The following is a 22,030-nucleotide window of genomic DNA, read 5'->3' as shown; positions in this document are numbered from 1 at the left end:
AGTCGACATCATTGTCACTGATGATTAAAATCGTAATTTTTGACATTTTGTACGACCCATACCACTAAATTATATGATAATTCTGATATTATAATTTTTATAAAAATACTTAGTAAATTTCAAAAAAATATATGCACCAGTTCTTTTAAAAATACTTTCAATTATTAAAATTTTAATCAACCTAGCTAGAATATTTTATTTGAGTCTTGATTAATTATGAGCATATATTAACTTATGTGTCACTTTGCAACTATAATAAGAACTATTTTGATAAACTTTGATTAAATAAATTTTTAAAAATTATTATTATCCATAGTCTTACAAGTTTGTATGGTCCATAGTCCGCTATATATGGATATGCGGCATCTATTTCACCCCAAATTCGGAGGTGACATAAAGAAACTGTTACAACACGTCATCAAACATTTATTCTTAAACACATCACCGAACACCTATTGACCACCAACATCAACACATCACCGCCAGGGAAGCATTCTACTTCTTGCGGTCCATTGCCCGGATCAGGTCAACAACTCGTGAGCTGGAAAGAGGGAAAAATTGTCATATATCTCATAATATTAGAAGTAAAAGAGCAAGCTAAATGCAACCCAAGACGGTCACTGTCCATCGGTCCATTGGTCCGGTACCGCATAATGCATAAGTAAAGAAGACATTACCTGTAGCCCCATTCATTGTCGTACCAAGCCACCAACTTGACGAAGTGATCATTTAGAGCGATTCCAGCCTTGGCATCGAAAATGCTTGACCTGCATCATTTGCAACAGCGCAATTAAAATAACATTTTTCAAATGCTGTGATCCATTCATCAATCGAAATGCAAGCAATTAGATCAACTACACCAATTGTTTCCGAGCAAGATTTGCAGAATGGTAATACCTGCTATCACCAATGAAGTCGGTGGACACCAAGTCCTCTTCAGTATAACCCATGATACCCTTGAGCCTTCCCTCAGACTCTTCCCTGTGGTGCACAAAATAAGACAAATAAATACAATCGTCCTCTGCTTTGGCTTTGGTTAGAGGATGCCAATAAGAAACCAGGGTATCAGCCAGAAGAAGAAGAAGAATATAGCACAGAAAGATCCCTGGCATTAGGACAGGACAAATATAGCCTCTAATGCAACAGGACGAATTAAACATTAAAACTGCATCAACCAGAATGGGCAGGACAATAGGATCAAGCAGCTAATAAACTTAGAGAGGTTGTAGATTTTCTTAAGTAGAACAACAAATAATCTTGTCAAAATTTATTTGCTATAAAGACTTTACTTGATAGCAGCCTTAATCTCCGCATACGTGGCTGACTTCTCGATCCTGACAGTGAGATCCACGACAGACACATCCACGGTTGGAACACGGAAAGACAGGCCGGTCAACTTTCCATTCAAGACAGGGAGCACTTTGCCAACAGCCTGTGGGAACAACAAAACAGCAATATTGGAATTATATTTGAAAGACAATTATATTCAGATTCGACATAGTTTTACTTGTGGTGTGTAAGGATGATCGTGTGAGGATATATGGCTCGCATGAGCCTCCAATTAAAAAACATGCCTAATATTCTATTGAATGTATTCACTCCCACCGAATAAACATCACCGCTCGCTCGGTCTAGAGGTGAAGGAAAACAATAATGCATCCTTCAATTCAACATGACAAAATTCTACAAGCCAAATTTTTCTTCAGTTAAAAAGGCTAACAGGTGATCAACCCACGATCAAACATACAAGGCAACCTCAATGAATTCATGGTCAGCCCAAGTTAAAACATCCAATTATACAGCCAAATTAACTATAGCAAAATAAAAATACATAATCTAAGGGGAAAAAAGGAAACCAACTTAACTAATAAAAACTATGGTGATCGAGAAAATTAAGTCATACCCAGCTTTATTACTTCCAAAATATTTGCTTTAGAAACCCAAAATTTCATGATTGTAAATGAAAGAAAAGAATGGATCAACTAAATCTGAACATTGGTATGCACTGATATTCCCCACATCCCAAGGTATGTCCATCATCCCTAAATGAGAGCTGAAATAAAAAAGCAAATCTCCTCCAGGAGCAAATACAAAATGCATGAAGCTACAAGCAGTAATTGATCAAAAGAAGTGATAGAATATATCAATGTTAGTGGAAATACCTTGGCAGCACCAGTGCTGCTAGGAATGATGTTAAAGCTGGCAGCTCGTCCACCCCTCCAGTCCTTGTTGGATGGCCCATCAACAGTCTTCTGACTAGCTGAAGCACAGAAGAAGAAATCTTATCAAATTACAGCCATTGAAATAATTGCAACCCAATTAAAAATCAAGCATATATTTCAAGCAATATATACCGGTGATAGAATGCACTGTGGTCATCAAACCCTCAATGATGCCAAATTTATCATGGATGACCTATCAACATTCAACATTCAACATTCAACATAATCTAATCAGCCATTTGTCATTGCATAGTACAAATGGATGATAAAAACATAAAACCATAAAGGCAAAATATTACCTTGGCCAGAGTAGCTACACAGTTTGTGGTGCAGCTAGCATTGGAGACAATATTAATGTCAGATTTGTATTCATGCGCGTTCACACCCACCACAAACATAGGAGCATCTTTGCTAGGACCAGAGATGACGACCTTCTTGGCACCACCCTGATGTTAAACAAGATTTGTCCAACAAGAATGATCAGCTGAATCTCATGAATTTCATTATTAAATCATTAAAAAAATAACATAATGCCAACTAAACAACGTACTCTGACTTTTTTCCCTCTTGAACATGAGGTAAAAAGAATAAAAAAATCTAGGCACAAGAAATATTCGCATGTTGAAAAGCAAACGCTGACTGAGCTCCAAAAATGCATTTTACTTTTATGCGGTGTTTATAGGGTGTCAAAAATGCATTTTGACAAGTCCAGTAACACTGAGAAAAAAATATTCAACAAATTTCTAGATAAAACAGTAAAATTCACAACCTAGGATCTCAATACACCGAAACCTTGCAGAGAGCCGCTCATAGACCAACATAAAACCATAAACATCATACAAAACACCTAGATGTCATATATCTGTTTATTATTTGAACATGCAGAAGAAAATCAACCATCCAGGTAAAGATATTAAAATACATGAACAATCAAACCTATTTTGATCTATTACCAGCATGGTCAAATAATATAACCCAACTAGATAAAACTGATACAAATGATAGAGTACCTTCAGGTGAGCAGACGCCTTCTCCTTGTCAGTAAAGACACCAGTGGACTCCACAACATACTCTGCACCCGTTTCACCCCATGGGATCTCCTCAGGGTTTCTACACAAAAGCAACAGTTACAACTACTCCTATTACCAGACCAAATCAACAAAGAACATACAGACAGAAAGAAAAATCATCAGAAAGGGCAGCAGAGATCAGCCTACCTAATGCCAAAGACAGCGACTTCCTTCTCGCCAAAGAGAAGGGTCTTCGAGTCCTTGACCTTGATATCGTGGTGCTTCCACTTCCCATGCACAGTATCATACTTAAACATGTACGTCTACAGTTCATGACCCAAAAAACACCCACAAAAAAAAAGTTCATTAGATACAAAATTAGATGCTGCAACACAAACAGCCAAACTTCCATGATTACAGACGATTTGAATTCTCAAAAGTCGAGGCTTTAATATCATATTGTGGAAGAAAAAGGTCGGATTTTTTTGTTAAATAAATCAGAAGCCTCTGTGAAACGCTAAAATCTAAATAGAGCACGATCGGATCGGTAAAAACAAATCCGAGCTAAACCTCATGCATCACGATCTCCCACATAAAACCGTGCGGATCGACCGAATAATCACATAACTATTTCTAAACAGCTAAGCAAAGCGACGACGGATTAGAAGATACCAAGAATCAGCACGAATAGTACTAACAATCTATCAAAATAATCAACGTACGACGATAAAAATTCGACACATCAGACATCAGATCCATAGATCAGTAAAGTTACAAAAAGGATTTCGCCTAATACCATGTAGTCAGTGCCGATGAACGGATCATTGACGGCCACAAGCTCAATATCACTGCTCTGGAGCGCAACCCTGGCGACCAAACGCCCGATCCTTCCAAACCCTAGCACCATCGGAGCACATCATAAGAAATCAAGACTAAAACCACAAACCAGATCCACCCAAAAACCCTCATCATCCAGATCAAAACCCTAAATCCACATAAAAATCAGCAAAAAGGGCCAGGAACCAACCGTTGATGCCGATCTTGATCTTCTTCTCAGTTGCTGCTCAAAAAAATACAAAAATAAGAAGAAATCGCCAAAACTCAGACAACAACGATCGAAGAGCAAAGATCAAAGAAGAAGAATGACGAGACAAGAGATCGAAGGGTTTACCCATCGCGATCGGATATCAGAAAGAGAGAGAGAGAGAGAGAGATGCTGAGGAGATAGAGAGTGCGTGAGAGACGACGGGGAGCGAGATGTGGAGGACATGGTGGCTTTAAGCTGCCAACATGAAGACCAGGAAAGGAATACAGTGGCAGCGGAGCTGCGGCAGCGCGGGAAATGGGGAAAACCGTCCCCGGTTGCCACGTCACCATCAAGGGAGACGTGATCCGTGACGCCGCTTAACGCGAGAGGCCACGTGACGGCAGGTTAAGGTGCAGACAGACCAGGTCCAGTGGACCGATCCAAATCTCTGGGCACATGTACGGTGGATAACGGGCACTTCTCATTTGATCTTGAATTGTTTAAATACGAGGGGTGATGTGGCGAGTGACTATTGGACCTGGTCCATCCAATAAGTATACGTTAAGGTGGTGGAAGGAAGGAAGAATGCCACGAGATTTTCGGTTGAATAACGGGTTATGCCACTTGACTCCCGGGATCCAAGAGGGAATCTTCTGTTTCTGGAGGCTTCTTTCCGGGGTGAGCCGGTGGTTTTGCGTGGGAGCCGCCATTCTGCCGTCTGCGACCGGCCGCCGCCTAAGGGTCTTGGTCTGCATCTGGGTGCGCCGCTGATGACCAAAATGCCCACAGTGTGACGGGAAGAAGCAAAATTTGACTTAATTTGTGCCCAGCCAACATTGTTGAAGCCTTAATTTGAACTTAGCCCATCCGAGCTTATATTTGACTTGATTACGTTAAAGTATTTATTTGCTGCTGTTTCAATTTGTTTTGATAGCTTTAATTGTAGTTGAAAAAAAAAATCATAGAACAGAGAATCATACTGCTCTAGCATGACCACATCCCCAAAAAAAATAGAAAAAAAGAGCTGGACTGATAGGGGAATGGGCAGCCAGCCTCATGGGCCTTCCAAAAGACCCCACTCGAGTGCCAGGCAACAAAGGAAGCGATCTAGTTAGCAACTCTGTTCGAGCGGCCCAGAATACGCCGCAATCTCTCGTCAACCTACAGATGTCCTGCAAAAGCGAGTGCCCATTGCCGATCCTATGTTGTCCTTCAAAAACCTTTCCAGGCAGCTCTCAACTCTACTATAGGGATGGAAGTATCAAAAATGCGTCAAACCCCAATCGCGATAAGTCTAGAATCATGACTCTTGATTACAAAACTAGCTCATTCCTTGCTGCCGCCATCGGTTAAAGTTCATCTTGAGAAAGCTCAGGGGATAGGAGCTCCTATGAGATAAGATCACTCGGGTCACTGTAAAAGCTGAATGAGAGTTTTAGATATCCTTTGTCGTCCCAAGTGCAACATAAGAAAGAGACTGGGTAATTTCAATAGCATGCAGTAGAGCCATGTGAGCTACGGTCCTCGGATGCTACTTTTTGTTGTTGAAGATTCGAACATTTATGTCCAACCAGACGTGGAAGGCCATGTAAGCGCACTTGACACCCCGAGCAATAGTAGTAAGGCTTTTCATGGATCCCTTTAAATAGCCAAGAAAGGCTTCAACCAAGGACGTGGACTACAAAATGCTCGAGACAACCCCGACCCCTCTCCAAACTTGAATCGCTTATGGACATCCAAACAAAACACAGGCAATGGTGGTGATCGATAACAATGATCACTTTTTTTATGAATGACTTTATTTTTCTATTCTATCTTTTCTTATATCACCATGCATCCATCTCAACATTCTCATTTCCAATATGCTCATCTTATGCACAATGTTAAAGACAATGCTTAAACATTATTTATTGATGCAACCAATAGATAAATTAATAGAAGATGAAGAGAAAATTGCTCTTAAATTTCAAGACACGGAGCAAATCAACCATTACATGAATTAGATTTTGATACCGAAAAGTTGATGCATAGTAATGATTTTGCATAATCTATCTTCCCTTAGGATTTTGAATGCCAAACAATTAGGAAGTAAATTCTACCAGTCAGCCTTTAGATGATCAATATTTTCAGGTAAGTTTCCCTAATTGAAACTTTACATCATCATTATTTAGCTTTATTGGTAACAAAATTAGCAATCGATACAAAAGAACTTAGTATGGTAGCAATTAGTATAGCAACACTCAATACAAGCGTGATGAACCACTGTGGTTTTAAGAGAACAACTGGATCAACTATCTTTGAGTGAATTTAGATTTCTTTATGGTTGAGACATAAATATTCGAGAAGGTCTTGAGACTCTATTTTACTTTCATACAACTATTATTGGATCTTTGATATTGTACTTATTTTCTACTTAAGTTTTGTAGACATTTTAGTTGAAGTTTTTATTGTTTGCTTTGATCATTTTCTATATTCATCCGGGCATTACATTCAAAGGAATGTACTATTCAAGTATTACCTAAAATATGTACTTAATTAACTAAATTATATTTTTCATATTTCACATATTAGTATTTGTGCCTAATATTTTCTACTTTTGTTTTGCATGTGCTTGAAAATGGTTGTTTGTTTTTTTCAAAATGTATTCTTTTTTTTTTTTTGTAGAGTCAAAAGATATCTTTGACGAAACATATAAAGAAATATAAATGTACCATGCATTGTACAAAGGGATGAACAATTACCCGTACTCGTACAAATTTATTACTTGTAATAAAACAAAATTAGTGTTATTTACCCTTACCATTGTGATTACGTATTTTTGGTTATCACAAATTATAACTCTTAAAAATAATACTATTGTTATCTTCTAATAACATATTAAATATATAAATAAATGCTATTTTTAATTATATTTATTATTTAGAATTAATATGGTATCATTGACTAATAAAAAAACATGTTATTTAGTTAATTAATGATCATAAGGTGATGATAAAAATAATTATTAATGTTACATAATTTGAATAATTAATACAAATTATAAATTAATGATATACAATTCCTAACTAAATTTAGTTCAAATTTATATTATTCAATAATTAAATTTAATGATTGGTCATTATTGGGTTGACCTAGTTGAAAAAATACAAATAATATTATTGGTTAGAGGAAGTATATGTTTAGTCATTATAATACTTATACTTTCCTTACTAGTTTTTATATACTAATAAAAAGTTTCATATTATAAATTTGTGCCTTGCAACAGAGACTTCCAAAGTTCAAGGTAGTTGGTGGATGTTTGGCTAGGGATCCTCCCGCCATTTTCTCTCCCTTCCTTCGCATTTGAACTAAAAAAAAAAAAAATTGACGACCATCATGAAACCGTTGGGTAGTTATTCTGACCATTTCCCGAGCAACCAAATTTGGGTCAGACACCCTCTTGTGTCCATATATAAAAAGGCTGATGAAGATGAGAGGAGGAAGGAAAAGAGACAAGGTTTCTCTTCTCTGCATTTTGGCTGTTCTCCCCTGTCCGCCATCACCTGCAGCTCCAATGGCTTCTTCCACCACAAGCAGATGGTTGAAGCCTGAGGTGATCATTGTTATCGATCACCAACTATTTGTTCTTTTGTCTGAACCAGATTACTTTTAGCTGCCTCCTATATTAATATTGTTTCCTTTTTTATTGCGATGTGTTACAAGATGTCAGGGATTGCGCAATCGTTAAAATTGTTCTTTCACATATGTACTACTTTGGTATTTCCTCACTTGTAGGTCATCACACATACTTTGTAGATGGTTCTTTTGGGCCATGTCATGATGAACCATTGCACTCCAACTCTTATAGTGCCCATTGTTATCTGTATTGTTGACTTGCAGCGAGTTTGAAACACGTGCCTTCAGATCACAAATCATGTTATACCTTTCTTTATGTAAATACATGTGAAGGGCCTACTTAATGCTGTTTGAGAATCCTGAAAATCTTATTTTTTGCAATTTTAATATTTAAATTAACAACTGCTTTTCCTCTATTGTCTTAGCCTAGTAGTGCACCATGAAGAAAAATGTATTAGTATGGTATTCACACCCTTAGTTTGACCAGCCACATCATCTCCATATGTTTCAGGCCATGCCATTATGACATGCTGCATTGTTAGCCAATGTTTGATCCTCTAGTTTCGCGACATTGGACTCACAAACCAAGACTTGGATTTAAGTTTCTGTGCTTGGAATTCTGTTTCAGAAGCAGTGCTGGTTGATTTGATGTTTACATTGCTCATCACCTCATGAAATACATGTGTGCATGCACATGTTTATGTGCATGTGCAGACATGAGTGCAAGTGTGCCTGTATGTGCATGCATATGTATGGGAACACACGTGCACAGAAATAGACGAATCCATTGGTGCTGGATAATACTACTGACAAGGAAACTTCAAAGGTTCTGAAATATCACCAACTTCATGTTTGTCTTCAGCAATGCTAATATAATCGAAAAAAGTGGAAAATGTTCAGCATGCCTACTATTCCATGCATGCTAACAAAAATATGAAAGTGCCATTGGACTAATCATTTTTCTACTTGGAGGATGAGGTCTCATGTTATTCTCATGTTTGAATCTGTAGGTATATCCACTCTTTGCTGCGGTTGGTGTTGCTGTTGGTATCTGTGGCATGCAGCTTGTACGTAACATCACCACCAATCCTGAAGTGAGGTATGCTTTCATTCTCCATATTTGTTTCTAGCCCCTGGATTAGTATCCATACTAATGGATGAAGCAAGAGGCCTGGATTAAGAATCCTAGTCTTGATGCCTTACCTACTTGAATAAAAATGCTCTTACTCATTTCTATTGTATTGGCTTCCTTTATGGTTAATCTGTTGCACTTCTCAAAGGCACAAATGCTTAAGTCTCAATTATTTCATTCTCTTTTTTTTAACAATGTCCTTTTCTTTCAAATTTAACTGATGTCCTTTGGCATAGGCTATGAGCTTCCAAGAATCTCTCCTGGTTAAGATTAATTTATTTTGCTCTGAGTTTCCTGATAGAAGTTTGGTCAGGTTATTGGGAAGTGGAGAAGTTCTTTGTGAGTAAAGATGTATAGATTTAAGAAGGAAAACTGCTTATGCGAGTTTGAGGGCATTCTAACACAGTAACATGATTTTGTAAGCCCAGATGAGCAATTTTCACTTTTAGACCCAGAAACATCATGTGGTTACCATGTCCACATGTAGGGAATGCTGGTTTCACCTTTGGACAGAGGAATCCAGGTATCTTGAATTGGTAACTTCCTTCCGGCCGAATTCACCTTTGCAACACGACATTGATCAAGTATATAAGTTGTTTATATGCCTATTGGAAAATTTGAGAGTGCACTGTTGGCCTGCATAACTGTACTCATGTACTTCAAATGAGAGAATCGACAGATGACTTTTCAGAACACATTCACAATCTCAACTTCTAGAAATAAGTAAAATAACTGATTCATTCCCTCGGACATTTCCAAGGCTTGATTTAACACATTTTTTTTTTTTGCTTTAAATTTAACACATTTTTTATAAACAGGTATCTGACGTTGCTAAATTAATCAGTTGCTTGGTTTTCAGATCTAGCTTGACTGTGTTAGGTTGTGCTATCACACTAGTGTACAGTAGATGGGAGCAAGGGAATAGCATCTACAGCTTGTTGAATTTTAACACTTCTGATCTTTCTAATAAAAAATCAATCACCTTCTTGTATTTTTAGAGCATAACTTGTTAAAATCACCACTTGTCCTAAATGCTTAAGCTGATAGGATAAGGTAGATTTATTTATATATTTTATATTTTCTTAGACTCCTCTTCACATGTGGGCCGGACTTTCCTTTAATGGGTGAGCTCAACATGTGAAATTTTTTAATAATAGGGTTAAAGAGTGCGGAGACAGGGTCGAACTCAGGACCTCTGCTCTTTTGGGACAAGTGGTGATTTTAACATAACTGAAGGTAAAAAAAAAAGAGCATATGATAGAATAACAATACTATATTAATTTTGTTGACAGGGTTACCAAACAGAACAGAGCTGCAGGAGTGCTTGATAATTTTGCAGAGGGAGAGAAATATGCAGAGCATGGCCTCCGAAAATTTATCCGCAACAAATCCCCTGAGATCATGCCCTCTGTTAACAAGTTCTTTTCAAATCCAAACTGAGAGAACATTTTGGAAAGCTCAGAAATAATAATGTTTTAATTTAATCATGTTGTTGCATTGGAGTAGAACTTGTTTTGTTGATAGGGCAATTATGCCTGCAACTGGAGTTCTGTATGATCTCTATAACGTTTGTCGGGTAGAGTTGTCGTTGGAGTTGTCTCTTTTCTGGATCAAGTTTTATTATGACATATAATTAACTTTGAGTATTTATATGTCCCCATTCGTTGCTTTTGGTTACTATTTGTTTGAGATTTATATCTCATTGGAAATTATATTTCTTTGGTTACATATAACGTGGAAAAGTCATGATTTCTACCACAACATAAGTGTAAGCATGGTGGGTGTTAGTTTTCATTATCTTGATTCGTATAATTTTGTTTGAATCACTAATCTTTGGACCACATTTGAGATTTCAGCAGTTATTCCATGCTGACTTGTGCTTGCAATTTGTTTGATTCGACTTGGCTTGACCCATAAGGATTTCCAGCTTGGTAGGTTGATGATTTTATGTTGATACCTTAAGTAACCATTTTACCATCAACAAAATAAGATACATGTCTAGGAGAAGAACCCTCGATAATCATGGATATAGTTTGAGTTCTCACATAGAGCAATAATCATAGACATGTAAAAGTATTGCTTAGTGTCAAACTACTTGTTCAAATCTGCCACAACCTTAAGAAATTAAGATATCTTCCTGATTTCTGTACTTTATACATTTGTTTTTAGTGTGCCTCGTTGATTGCAAGGTTTGAGACTTGATTTCAGAATCAATTAGGCTAGTGGAGTTTCAGTTTTGACAGTTTTGCTCCAAGTTTTGGTGTTTCAATCATAAAAATTCAGGAAAAATTAGGAAATGAACAAATTTAATATGCACAGATAAGAGGCCAAGAAAAGTTATGATACAGCGTTTAGAATATTTTGGCATGGGCTGAGATTACGTGAAGCGCTAAAATATTGACCAGTACCTTTCCCTTGAATCATAGTCTTTCTCTAGAAGAAATATGAAAGACTTACTGTAGTTCTTGGATCTGGCATCCGATGGTTTAATTCTGAGACTGGTCATGACATCATGCACCTCCATGCATCATAATAAAGATCCTGCTAATATGCATTATCAGAACTCGATCGTTTAGCCAAATTAATGCTGTCAGACTTGCAACTTCTATTTGCATTACTATGAATTGTATCAACAATGAATGCTCATATGAACATAAAAATTGTGTTATAAAATAGAATGTTCTTCATAAGAATTAAGTAATCCAATAAATTCTTTTTTAATCATTGTCCTGTATCACCTTTCATCTTGATCTTTGATTATCCGTTCTTGTTTTTTCTATATCTGCTGCTGTATATCCTGGTATGTATCCTATAATCTTTAGTCATTGTGGCTGCTGCTGATGTGAGTCTTTCATCACACTTTCTGCTGTCTTTCGTGCTGGAATTATGCTTCCAAAAAAACCTGAATGACTTCAGAATCTGGCATATCAGCAAGTATATATTTTCTGTGATATCCTCCACCTGTTTCAAGTGAATTCTGTGTCATGATGACACCTTGACCTGCTGAAGAACTCCATCACCAACTTTGAGAAGGCTGACGATTCATCTCTAGGAAGAACCCCAGGAGAATCAAACTTCAAAATTCTTCCTGCATTATAAGATTAGCAATTTGTTGAAATATTTGAGAAAATCATCAGTTGATTAACTTGAAAATTTCCATTATATTTATTGGTTTCCTGTGATTAACCTTCATCAAGTACCAGAAACAAATCGCTATCAGTGACTGGTATTCGGTGTGCCACTGTGATGACATTGCAGTTACCGCCTTCTTCTCTTATGGTCTTCTGGATAAAATCATCAGTTGCAGTTTCTATTGAAGCTATAGCTTCACAAGAATCTTCTCCTTCTATAGCAACACTCTCGCCGGGCAAACCAGCTGCCTCTGCCCCACACTCTAGTTTTCCCCATCTTCTGCAACTGCACCATACAATCTCATTTCTGTTATATGATAAGTAGAAGCTGAGGAGAAAAGAAGATATCATGAACATGTGCTCATTCCTTCAGAAAGTTTTTAACTACCTGGTGCTTCAAGCATCCTCTGGTTTTGCATTATTATCTCTTCGAGAGGACACTTACCAAAGCCTGCAAGTTGTATGATGTCAATTTAACTATTTTTTTGGTTGTGCACCTCTAGAATGGTTAGAAATGATATAATGGTTACATCCCAGATTTCTGAATCTGAGTGTTGTTGCAAAGGATCCAAATTTGTCCTCGCCGTTCTCTGAAAAAGTGTTGGCTCTTGAGGTATAATGCTCAATTTAGATATCAAATAATTAAACCCTAGTTGGCAGATATCTACTCCATCAATCATTATCCTTCCAGCTGATGGCTCTACCACCCTGAAAACAGCTTGGATGAGTGTAGATTTTCGACTCCTTGTCCTGCCGACAACTCCTATTTTTTTCTCTCCTAGGAAGATGTAGCTGATTCCTTTGAGAACCATAGGAAGCCCGGTGTTATGCCGAACATGGAGGTCATCTAGCTGCATTGTTTCGTAGTTCGGCCAGTCTTCTTCTGCTCTGCAGTTCTCTCTTACCAGAGGGGCCTCACTTGGTATGTTGGAAAACTGCAGTATTCTTTCTACACAGATCATCTTGTTCTCTACATTGCAGAGATTCCATATGACCCAACCCTGTGGTACATTTAAATTCTGACCATAGCTAGCAGCAAATCCTGAAAACCCCATTAAATTAGTCAGAATCTTTGACAGCATGTATCTCACCATCTGAATGCATGTTACTGGATAAAGCTTACTGGGATCAATAGCATTCCTTGGCACTGGCACTAAGATGATTGGTACAATGAAAAAGATAAGGTTGAAAAGGAAACTGATGCGAAAACACAGCCATTTCATGGTTGCAGAACTGTAAAAGGTAATGCAAATATTGTTATTGATCGAGCCAAAGTTCCCTCATAGTGATCTTCCAGGTGGATTGCCAATGTTGATCGTTCAATGTGATAGCACACCCGAGTATCAATGTTAGCTGTTGGGATGCGATCTACTATGTCTAAACTAATTATACACCAAAAGTTATACGATTTAAAGACCCCTAGCCTATACTCAAGTGGTCAAAAATTAGATAGTTTAAATAACAAGAAACAATACATGTTCTCTAACCATTTGATGCATAGGTTAGGGATCTCTAGGTCGCGTGATCTTTGATGTGTGAGTAGTTTAGAGGTAGTAGATTACACCCAACAATTTGTATTGACACTCAAGTGTCCTATCACATTGAATGATTGACATTGACAATCCACTTGAAAATCCTAAGAAGGGTTGAGGTGTGAACTAGGTGCACAACTTGCAAATAGTTTTTTGACCTGAAGGTAGAACACTGTGCTGCATTTTGAGGATCACTAAATTTGGAGCCAAATCCATGTATTGACCATGGTACCTTGGGCTATGTCCTTGATAGGAGCATATTGGTTTACTGTGTCAAATGCGCGTAAAGGTCATGTTATTAAACAAGAGAGCCATCATTTATAATCGTGTCGATACCAAGATAGAGATGTTTATACATGGAAGTCTTGGGGTCCATGCATTTTTTTTTTTTGAGAATAACTAATTTGATTAGTCAAAATTATTATATTAAATAATTTAATATTTCGTAAAAAGATTTTTCGTGCTAATAATTTTACCTAGATGTGTGTGACATAATTTGGGATCCTGATAGGCCATGAGATGGCATGACTAGGGGTTTAACAGTGCTCACACTCTCAATAGTCATGCAAAAATACTAGAATGATAGGAGAACAAATTGCAATAATAAAGCTTGCGTACGAACTAAGAGGCCATTGATATCATTCTATTCATTGAGAGTTCAATAATGCCACCATTTCTTATATTGGGCCATGTTTCTATTGTGCAACATAGCATATCTGAAGAGGCAAGCTATTAGTGATGTAAGGAACCTGAGTTGACATACCCTAATAACGTGTCTAATATATGTGACCTACCTGCAATGACTGATTATAACTAAATTCTGATTAATCTTCTCTCAGTAATTAATTAGATCAAATAAATCTTATTAAAGAATTAGTTATAATTCAACTCCGGAATCACCTCATGGCTTGGTGAAATTTTTTAAACCCCATAATTATCTCTTTGTATTCAGAGAAATTACAAACAAGATTCTAGACTGCATATATTTAGGTTGGATCGCCATGTTCATCCGGGTTTCATTTGCTCATCAAATTGCCTAGTTGGCCCCAATGTTAGCAAAAGAATCAAAGGCAAATTGAAAGCCCAGCAATGCATCGTAGCAAAAGATCATTTATATATATATATATATATATATATATATATATATATATATATATATATATATATATATATATATATATATAACATTGACATAATATTGGTGATATATTGATATATCATTTTTTCTGCTAAATTAAAGGGTAGTTTTGTCTTTAACTTTCAACCCATGATCACTGTCCTGAGGTGATCTTGGATTTCCGACCTTAAAGACGAATATTCCATCACCGAATTGGACAGTGATTTGAGGAGTGAAGGTGATTTAGGATTACCGCCACGTAGGATCACCGTGGTGCAACCAAATACGATGATTTTATCACTTCCATCCATATCATTCTTGATTTTGGGACGATCACTCCATACCAAATGCCTCCTTACGAAGAAAACTTTGTATATAAGAATCAAAACACTAACCAAAAATATGACATGGTGAAGTTGACAGGGGAAACACGGAAGGGGTGCTCGGACAGGATGGTCTAATCTTCCCACGTGTGGAATCCCATGCCACTCGTGTTACGTTTCGCTAATTTTAGTATAAACGAATTCCGGCTCATCCCCTCTCCCCCTCTCTCTCTCTCGTCCCCCTCCATTCGGAAGAGGGGTTTGAGCCTTGGAGGCCTCTCCGAAGCGTTCCCTCTCTCGAGGTTGCGTGCCTTCGGCGGTTATCCTCGCTATTGCGCCCCAACGGCCAACCTTTTAGGTCGGATTTCTCCAACTTATCTTAGCTAGAAAGAGATCGTCGATCAGATTGGGTCCAAATTGGGGGAAAACCTAGGTTTTGGTCGTGATTTGTTAGGCGATTTCCATCAAGTCTTTTATTCTTATTCGGATTTAAAGATTCTTTTAGATCATGTAGGGTTTGTTGGAGTAATTCATCCACTTCTTGTTTATTTGATTAGTTTTTTTTGGTCTCTATATCTCTTCGGATTCGAGATTCCGGAACAAGATTCTCAGTGATATTTTTGGTTGCTAAATTTTTTTTTTCTGCCATCAAAAATTGAGGGTTTCCTTGGGTGATTTAGGGTTTTCAATTTTGATCGCTCCCAATTATAGAAAAAGATCAATTTTTTTATTAGAAAGCGAGCAAAAAAATACAGGATTGGAGTGGCTTTTCCATTGGATTTCTTTTTCCTTTCTTGGTGAATTTGGGGTTTTGTGTAGGGGAGGATGGCCCTAAATTCCACACCTAAGTCCTCCTTCACCATCCCAACCCATTCCGAGAATAATATTTGGTTAGACTGGGAGATCAATGGTATTTCTGGTTATGAAGGAAATAATGGGTGGTCTGATGGTGATGATTCATATGATCCAGTCGACCTGTTGCCAGCTGATCCTTTTGGGATGGACAGCGATACCTTCACTGCTGTAATCGCAGGAATTTTTGAAAATTGTGAGCTGGGTGATGAGGAATTTTTTGTGGGCTGTGATTATGTTTGGAATTGTTCCTTGATGGATTCTTCAGGATCCCGGTTGAATTCTGATGATGAATATGATGGTTGGGAAGAGGTGAGCTTCTCAGAGTTTTATAGTTATGAATCCACTGTGGGGGAACTCATGTCCAGCTTGGACGTTGAGGAGGCTTTCAACTCTAGCAGGGCTGATGTAGCTGACTTTGGTGGAGAGGAGCACTCTCCTCATGAGGGTTTGGTTCTTGCTCTTGGGCACTTAGGGGTTCAGGATCTCCTCTCCGTTGAAATGGTGTGCAGATCTTTTCGTTTTGCTGTTCGAAATGATCCACTTCTGTGGAGATGCATCCACATTGATTCACAGTTGAGTGAGAGGATCACTGATGTTGCTCTACTGCAGTTGACGCATAGAGCTCAGGGAAATTTGCAGTGCCTGAGCCTCGTGGGGTGCTCGAGGATCACAGATGATGGATTAAGGTGCGTGCTTCAAAGCAACCCAAGGCTCACTAAGGTAAGTTGCTGAATGCCATTTATTGCGGTGAAGCAAGTTCTTGCTTTAAATCATTTATGCTTGTATTTCTTTTACTATCGCTTTGTGTTATAATTGGATGGCTGTTTCCTTGAAGCGCATTGTTGGATTTGTACATGCGGCCTTGCAGTATCTTTTATGATGTTTCAGCTTCTTGTTCTTATTAATTTAGTCATGAGTTGAGTAAATTAATCCTAAGTTTCTTATTCTTTCCTAACCTAGAGAAAGTTGGAAACCAATGATATATTATTTGATTAATATATAATGTGATAAAAGAAATTTTATATTAATGCTTGTTTAATGAAAAAATGTCATTAGCTACGAGTTAAATCTTTATGTATTGTTAATATCCAATTCATATCCTTAACTGTTTAGAACAAACTTGTATACAAATCTAAGCATCCTATTGATAACCATATCCAAATTCATATCCACCAAATAAAACAGACAAAAATATGGATATACTAATATTCAATTCATTTCTTTCCCATGTCCAATTCATATCCTTAACTGTTTAGAGCAAATATGAATACAAATTTTAGCATCCTATTGATATTCATATCCACCAAATGAAACAGATAAAAATATGGATATACTGATGTTCAATTCATTTTTTCCCACTTCAATGTCTAGAGAAAAAAATGACAGAAAAGGTATTGTGTGTAAAATGTTTCAGATCTATGGTGTTTCATGGCTAAACTTTTGCACCATATCTAAATTTACAAGCTTCTTAAACAGTTGCTAAGAAAGGTGGTTTCTTGACCCAAGCATATCAAGATATATATATACCAACTTATATTGAAACATTTTCAACTCTCAAGCACTTTGTCATTATTACAACATAACTGCACATGTATTAATTAAGCCTTGTTCATAATTAATTGAAAATTGTTTCACTTCCAATCTGTCATTCAGACATTACAATTGATGGATAATTCATGAATTTTGAAATCTTTCTTTGAAATATTATCGAATTCCTCAATTTTATCAACAGGGTCCTCAATTTTTTCTTCATAATTTTTTTGATGAGCAAAACTTTCGCTTCTGCACTATATTTTTGACATATTATAGTTTGGCCCTTTGATATGTCACTTTACTATCTAATTTTGTGGCTATGGCAATGATTCCACATGTTTGATATTTAATGCATCTTAGTTTTGTGACTTTCTGTGCGTCTGTATGTGTAGGTGTAGGTGTAGGTTTTTGTGTGCATAGATATGCACATAAAGAGTTATTCAATGTGCTTGTTTGCATGCATACGTGGGTTCATTCATGTGCTTTCTTGTAGTGCTTGTTTTGTGTGCTTGTGTGCATTCCTCCTTTCTTCCCTTCTTTTTATTTTCTAATTTAAGCTATTTCCAAGTAGCTGGAAAAAGGCTGGATTCTTATGGATTTTATTTTACTTATTTATATTTAATTAATGAAAATTTTCTCAATCTAATACTTTGTCAAATGAAAAAAATATATCTAGTTGTGTGAATTTGCATGCTCATGTTTGTGTTTCAGTGGATGTGGTGGAATCACAGGTTTATGTGCAAGCACATAAATAGTTATTTGAGCATGCTGCATTTGTTGGCGTTGGTGCATATGCTCTCACATAATGTTAGTAATATGCTGAATGCCTTCAATCAAGATTTACCTTTACTGGTAGTCTGGTACCTTACCACTGTGGTATGGACCAGTACACTGCGGTACTGAACCTACAAACATATGCCTCCATGTGATGCCGCACTTGAAAATTAGGGTACTGTAGGTGCGCGCATCGATCATCGATCACTATCCGATATGGCTGGTATAGACTAGTAAGCACTGATATTTAGGTGTTCTTTAGCATCACTTTCATTTTTCTTATTTTGATAAATAGAAAAATAAAATTTTTATCTCTCTCTTATTTTTAATTTTTTAAAAAAATAAACATGTTTGGTATATTCAATTATTTTTAAGAACATAAATATGATAATGGTTGTGAGGCAGTGGTAGTGGTGGGGGCACTAACCTTGTGGTGGTGGCAGCAATAATGCTGGTGGTGTGGTAGAGGCTATAGTGGCAGTGACAACAAAAGCGGTAGTAGCGGCGATGATGGAGGTAATGGTGGTAGTGTAGATGGAGGTAGTGGTGGAAACGATGGCAGTGGTAATGATAGCGGTGGCAGTGATAGTAGAGATGACAACGATGACAGTGGTCGTGATAGCGGCGACCATGGAGGTGATGCTGGTGGTGGTAAAAGACGTGAAATTTTTATTTATAAAAATAATGAAAGTAATAATTTTTTACTTTTATTTTTCTATAAATAATAAAAATAATTTTTGAAAAATAGGAAAATAAAAATATTAGTATCAAACATGTTTTTTGTCTTGGTTTTTGTAATTTTGTTTTTAAGAAATAAAAAATAGGAAATTAAAGAGATGCCAAACAAGCCTTTAAAACTTTGCCTTCAATGTTGTCCTGTAGTCATTTATGTTACAGGCATTGCCTTTTGGGATGTTCTTTTGGCATAAGGTGTTTTTTTTTCAACACTCAAAAGCTAGAATTGTTTCCTAAATTCTTGGTGGATGCTGATGGGCAGATCAGATCATATTAAACTTCATCTTTGTATGAGAGCATCATGCTTGTCATAGTTGTAACTCATCTTTTTTGGTGTCCAAATTGGATGTTTAGATGTAGACTAATGACTTTGTATATCCTCTGGGTGATTTACTAGAGACTTAATCAATTTATTTAGTATAGCACCTGCAGGGTTTACAAATCCAACATTGTATATATGTATTTGCATATGTGTGTGTGTGTGTGTGTGATCTTTGTAACTTAAATTAATGAATTTTGGTGTCCAAATTGGATTTTAGATGTCAATTGATGACTCAGTAAATTCTGTGGGTGCTTTATTAGTGATTAAGCTGATCCTATACTCTGATATATTACCGCAAATGTTTCTCTTGAATCATATATTTACATAGAGGGGTCTGTTCATAATCAGTGCACACATCTTTATTACAAAACAAAAATTGCAACCAGGAGGCTTTTGAGTGTTCAAGAAATTTTGAATATGGATAAAAAACATTAGTTCTAGTACTTGTAGTAGTACTTGATCTGTCTTTACCTTTTTTATGATATCTCTATTTAATTGATCTGTCTTTTTTTTAATAAATGAAGGGATATTACCTCTTTGCGTTTTGTTAATTCAGATTAGCGTACCTGGATGTGTGATGCTCACTGTTGAGGCTCTCATCGACAACTTAAAGGCTTTGAAGTCCTCAGGTGTGTTGAGTTTAAAGCAACTAGAACTTGGTAGGCTTTTCAAAATAACAAACAAGCACTATGAAGAACTGAAGACATTATTAGGTGTAGACCAACTCCAGCATCCTGAAATTCCGAAGCCTCGGTACTACCACAATGGAGACTCTTTTTTGTTGTGTGATGATGAGCGAGCTATGGATATTGATATCTGTCCAATATGTCTGAAGCTAAAGCTTGTTTATGACTGCCCCACACAAAAGTGCCAAGAAAAAGGGCGTGAGCAATGTAGGGCTTGTGATGTTTGCATTGCTAGATGTGTACAGTGTGGACGTTGCATCAAGAACAATAAGTATATGGAGACGTTTTGTTTTGAATATCTTTGTTCAGCTTGTTGGAAGCAGCCAGTCCAGTGTCAAGAGATAATGAAGGGAATAGCCTGTTGAGACACATTGCATTATCAAGTCATTTGGCATGTTGGATTGTTTCTTATTGAAAGATTTCACTCATCGGGTAGTGCTAGCATGTCATTGTGGCAGCAAGAAAATTGGACTGGCGTTGCTAGATTTGAATTTGGTCATGAGCATGTGTGGCCATGGATTGGTAGCTGGTTGCTTCATTCACTGTTCTTCTTGGTCGTTTGTTGTTGTTAGAATGGGTAGGTATCTTAGTTATTGAGAACTTCACATTATCAATAAATCTTACTGTAGAAGTCTCGATTCAAATATTTGTCTATGCAAATTCTCAGTCTATCATAATATGCCAAGATAATGTGAGACTTGTTGATTTACTTTATGTTGTTTGGAGTTTATTGGTTATTTATGCTCTTTTTTTTTAAAAAAAAAAGCTTACTTTTCTTTAGCCTGTGGTGGGGGACAGAAACCAGGTAAAAGTGAAGATCTAGTTCAGGTCTAGTATCTTGGGTGGTTGACATACCACCCAGCAAATTAAGTGGAGCAAGGTGTGCATGTATTCCATTTATGTGAGTAATTATTGGAAAAGAGTGGATGAGGAAGAGGAGCTGCACATCCATTGTTTTTGTAACTAGGAGCGCCAAGCAGTTGAAGACTGAAGCCTCCTCTTCATTTGGTTTGTGTTCTCATAACAGCTCAGCTTTCAGACATTGATCGCCTATAGTGGGCTTGCATGAGGATTTTATGCATTGATGTATGAAAATTCAGATGTTCTGGACAGCTTTTGTGCACCAAACTACACCAGAATCAACGCACAGAATCATTCCCTTGAAGTTACATATACGCAAGGCTTTGATGCAACAGTGGTTGTGCCTGGATTTTGAAGAGCAACTGTGGATGCAACTTGGAGTTTCATGATTAGTTTTATTGAGAGTAAAGTGAGAAGCCATGCTTCTCAACCATGCTTCCTCTTGTAATCTTCATGTCTGGCCTAATGGAGAAAAAGAGGGAATTGGAGACTGGTTTAGACTGGTCTAACTGTAATTTGAAAGACCTGATCAACAATGAAATGGGAAGCATGGTATTGGTCATAAAATAGAGTTGTCATTGGATGCCACACATTCATGCATAGTTTGTTGTGCAAATATATATACAAACATGTCTTTGTGTCCATCAGTATTTTTTTGATTATAAAAGAAAAAAAAAATCGAGTGTTGAAACTGTAAACCATCTTCTTCCACCAAATCTTTATCCATTTCATTTGTGATACTCTTTTTTAAACACATTTGTTGTGATTTAATATTTATATTGACCTTGATTATTAATTGTATAATGTTTTACATTGTTCTTGATTTTTGATTGCCTGGATGTTTATGTAACAGAAGTAATAGTTGAATGGATACCTTCTTCTAGATATAATATTTTATATTTATATTTTTTTTTATTTCACAATTCATGAGGTAGCATTTTGGATGTCTTAGATAATCCAAAAAAATCCAAAGGCATGACAAAATAACATTTTAAATATGTGATTTCCGCCCGAAATCTGACCTCATATCCTATCTTTTAAGGATCCAGCTTGTGTACTGCATAGATTTGCATTTGGATTTGAATCTCACAAATCTACTTTGGATTTGGGAATGGATATGCCCAAACCCGATCTGTTAACACCCTTAAACACAGC

The 22,030-nt window shown here is 36.9% G+C and overlaps 3 protein-coding genes across 3 annotated transcripts; 2 read left to right on the top strand and 1 right to left on the bottom strand.

Annotated features, from left to right (window-relative positions):
* Positions 1 to 354: 354 nt before the first annotated feature.
* Positions 355 to 4,547, bottom strand: LOC103715182 (glyceraldehyde-3-phosphate dehydrogenase 3, cytosolic-like). The gene is made up of 12 exons (XM_008802725.4): positions 4,404 to 4,547; positions 4,260 to 4,292; positions 4,029 to 4,129; positions 3,440 to 3,555; positions 3,233 to 3,332; positions 2,522 to 2,668; positions 2,355 to 2,415; positions 2,163 to 2,260; positions 1,290 to 1,432; positions 898 to 981; positions 678 to 767; positions 355 to 541 (listed from the first exon to the last, which is right to left on the bottom strand). The coding sequence occupies exons 1-12, from the start codon at positions 4,405 to 4,407 to the stop codon at positions 496 to 498; spliced, it is 1,023 nt and encodes a 340-aa protein (XP_008800947.1). The 5' UTR covers positions 4,408 to 4,547; the 3' UTR covers positions 355 to 495.
* Positions 4,548 to 7,617: 3,070 nt separating this feature from the next.
* On the top strand, positions 7,618 to 10,727 carry LOC103715180. The gene is made up of 3 exons (XM_008802721.4): positions 7,618 to 7,851; positions 8,885 to 8,973; positions 10,299 to 10,727. Exons 1-3 carry the CDS (start codon positions 7,723 to 7,725, stop codon positions 10,444 to 10,446), a joined length of 366 nt encoding a protein of 121 aa, XP_008800943.1. The 5' UTR covers positions 7,618 to 7,722; the 3' UTR covers positions 10,447 to 10,727.
* A 4,600-nt stretch (positions 10,728 to 15,327) lies between these two features.
* On the top strand, positions 15,328 to 20,751 carry LOC103715179 (F-box protein SKIP14-like). The gene is made up of 2 exons (XM_008802720.3): positions 15,328 to 16,684; positions 19,885 to 20,751. The coding sequence occupies exons 1-2, from the start codon at positions 15,935 to 15,937 to the stop codon at positions 20,377 to 20,379; spliced, it is 1,245 nt and encodes a 414-aa protein (XP_008800942.2). The 5' UTR covers positions 15,328 to 15,934; the 3' UTR covers positions 20,380 to 20,751.
* Positions 20,752 to 22,030: the final 1,279 nt, after the last annotated feature.

The sequence above is a fragment of the Phoenix dactylifera genome, chromosome 7, assembly GCF_009389715.1.
Source record: "Phoenix dactylifera cultivar Barhee BC4 chromosome 7, palm_55x_up_171113_PBpolish2nd_filt_p, whole genome shotgun sequence".
Taxonomy (NCBI): domain Eukaryota; kingdom Viridiplantae; phylum Streptophyta; class Magnoliopsida; order Arecales; family Arecaceae; genus Phoenix; species Phoenix dactylifera.
This window is presented reverse-complemented; position numbering and strand designations above follow the sequence as displayed.

What these genes read in the sequence shown, in the direction of transcription:
- LOC103715182 (XM_008802725.4), bottom strand. An exon ending in GCAGCACTGGTGCTGCCAAG is followed by an intron (nt 1,433 to 2,162) that starts GTATTTCCACTA and finishes TTGTTCCCACAG; the next exon opens with GCTGTTGGCAAAGTGCTCCC. An exon ending in GACAATGAATGGGGCTACAG is followed by an intron (nt 542 to 677) that starts GTAATGTCTTCT and finishes CCCTCTTTCCAG; the next exon opens with CTCACGAGTTGTTGACCTGA.
- LOC103715180 (XM_008802721.4), top strand. Translation starts at nt 7,723, where the DNA reads ATGAAGATGAGAGGAGGAAGGAAAAGAGACAAGGTTTCTCTTCTCTGC. An exon ending in GCAGATGGTTGAAGCCTGAG is followed by an intron (nt 7,852 to 8,884) that starts GTGATCATTGTT and finishes TTGAATCTGTAG; the next exon opens with GTATATCCACTCTTTGCTGC. An exon ending in ACCACCAATCCTGAAGTGAG is followed by an intron (nt 8,974 to 10,298) that starts GTATGCTTTCAT and finishes TTTTGTTGACAG; the next exon opens with GGTTACCAAACAGAACAGAG.
- LOC103715179 (XM_008802720.3), top strand. Translation starts at nt 15,935, where the DNA reads ATGGCCCTAAATTCCACACCTAAGTCCTCCTTCACCATCCCAACCCAT. An exon ending in GCAACCCAAGGCTCACTAAG is followed by an intron (nt 16,685 to 19,884) that starts GTAAGTTGCTGA and finishes TTGTTAATTCAG; the next exon opens with ATTAGCGTACCTGGATGTGT.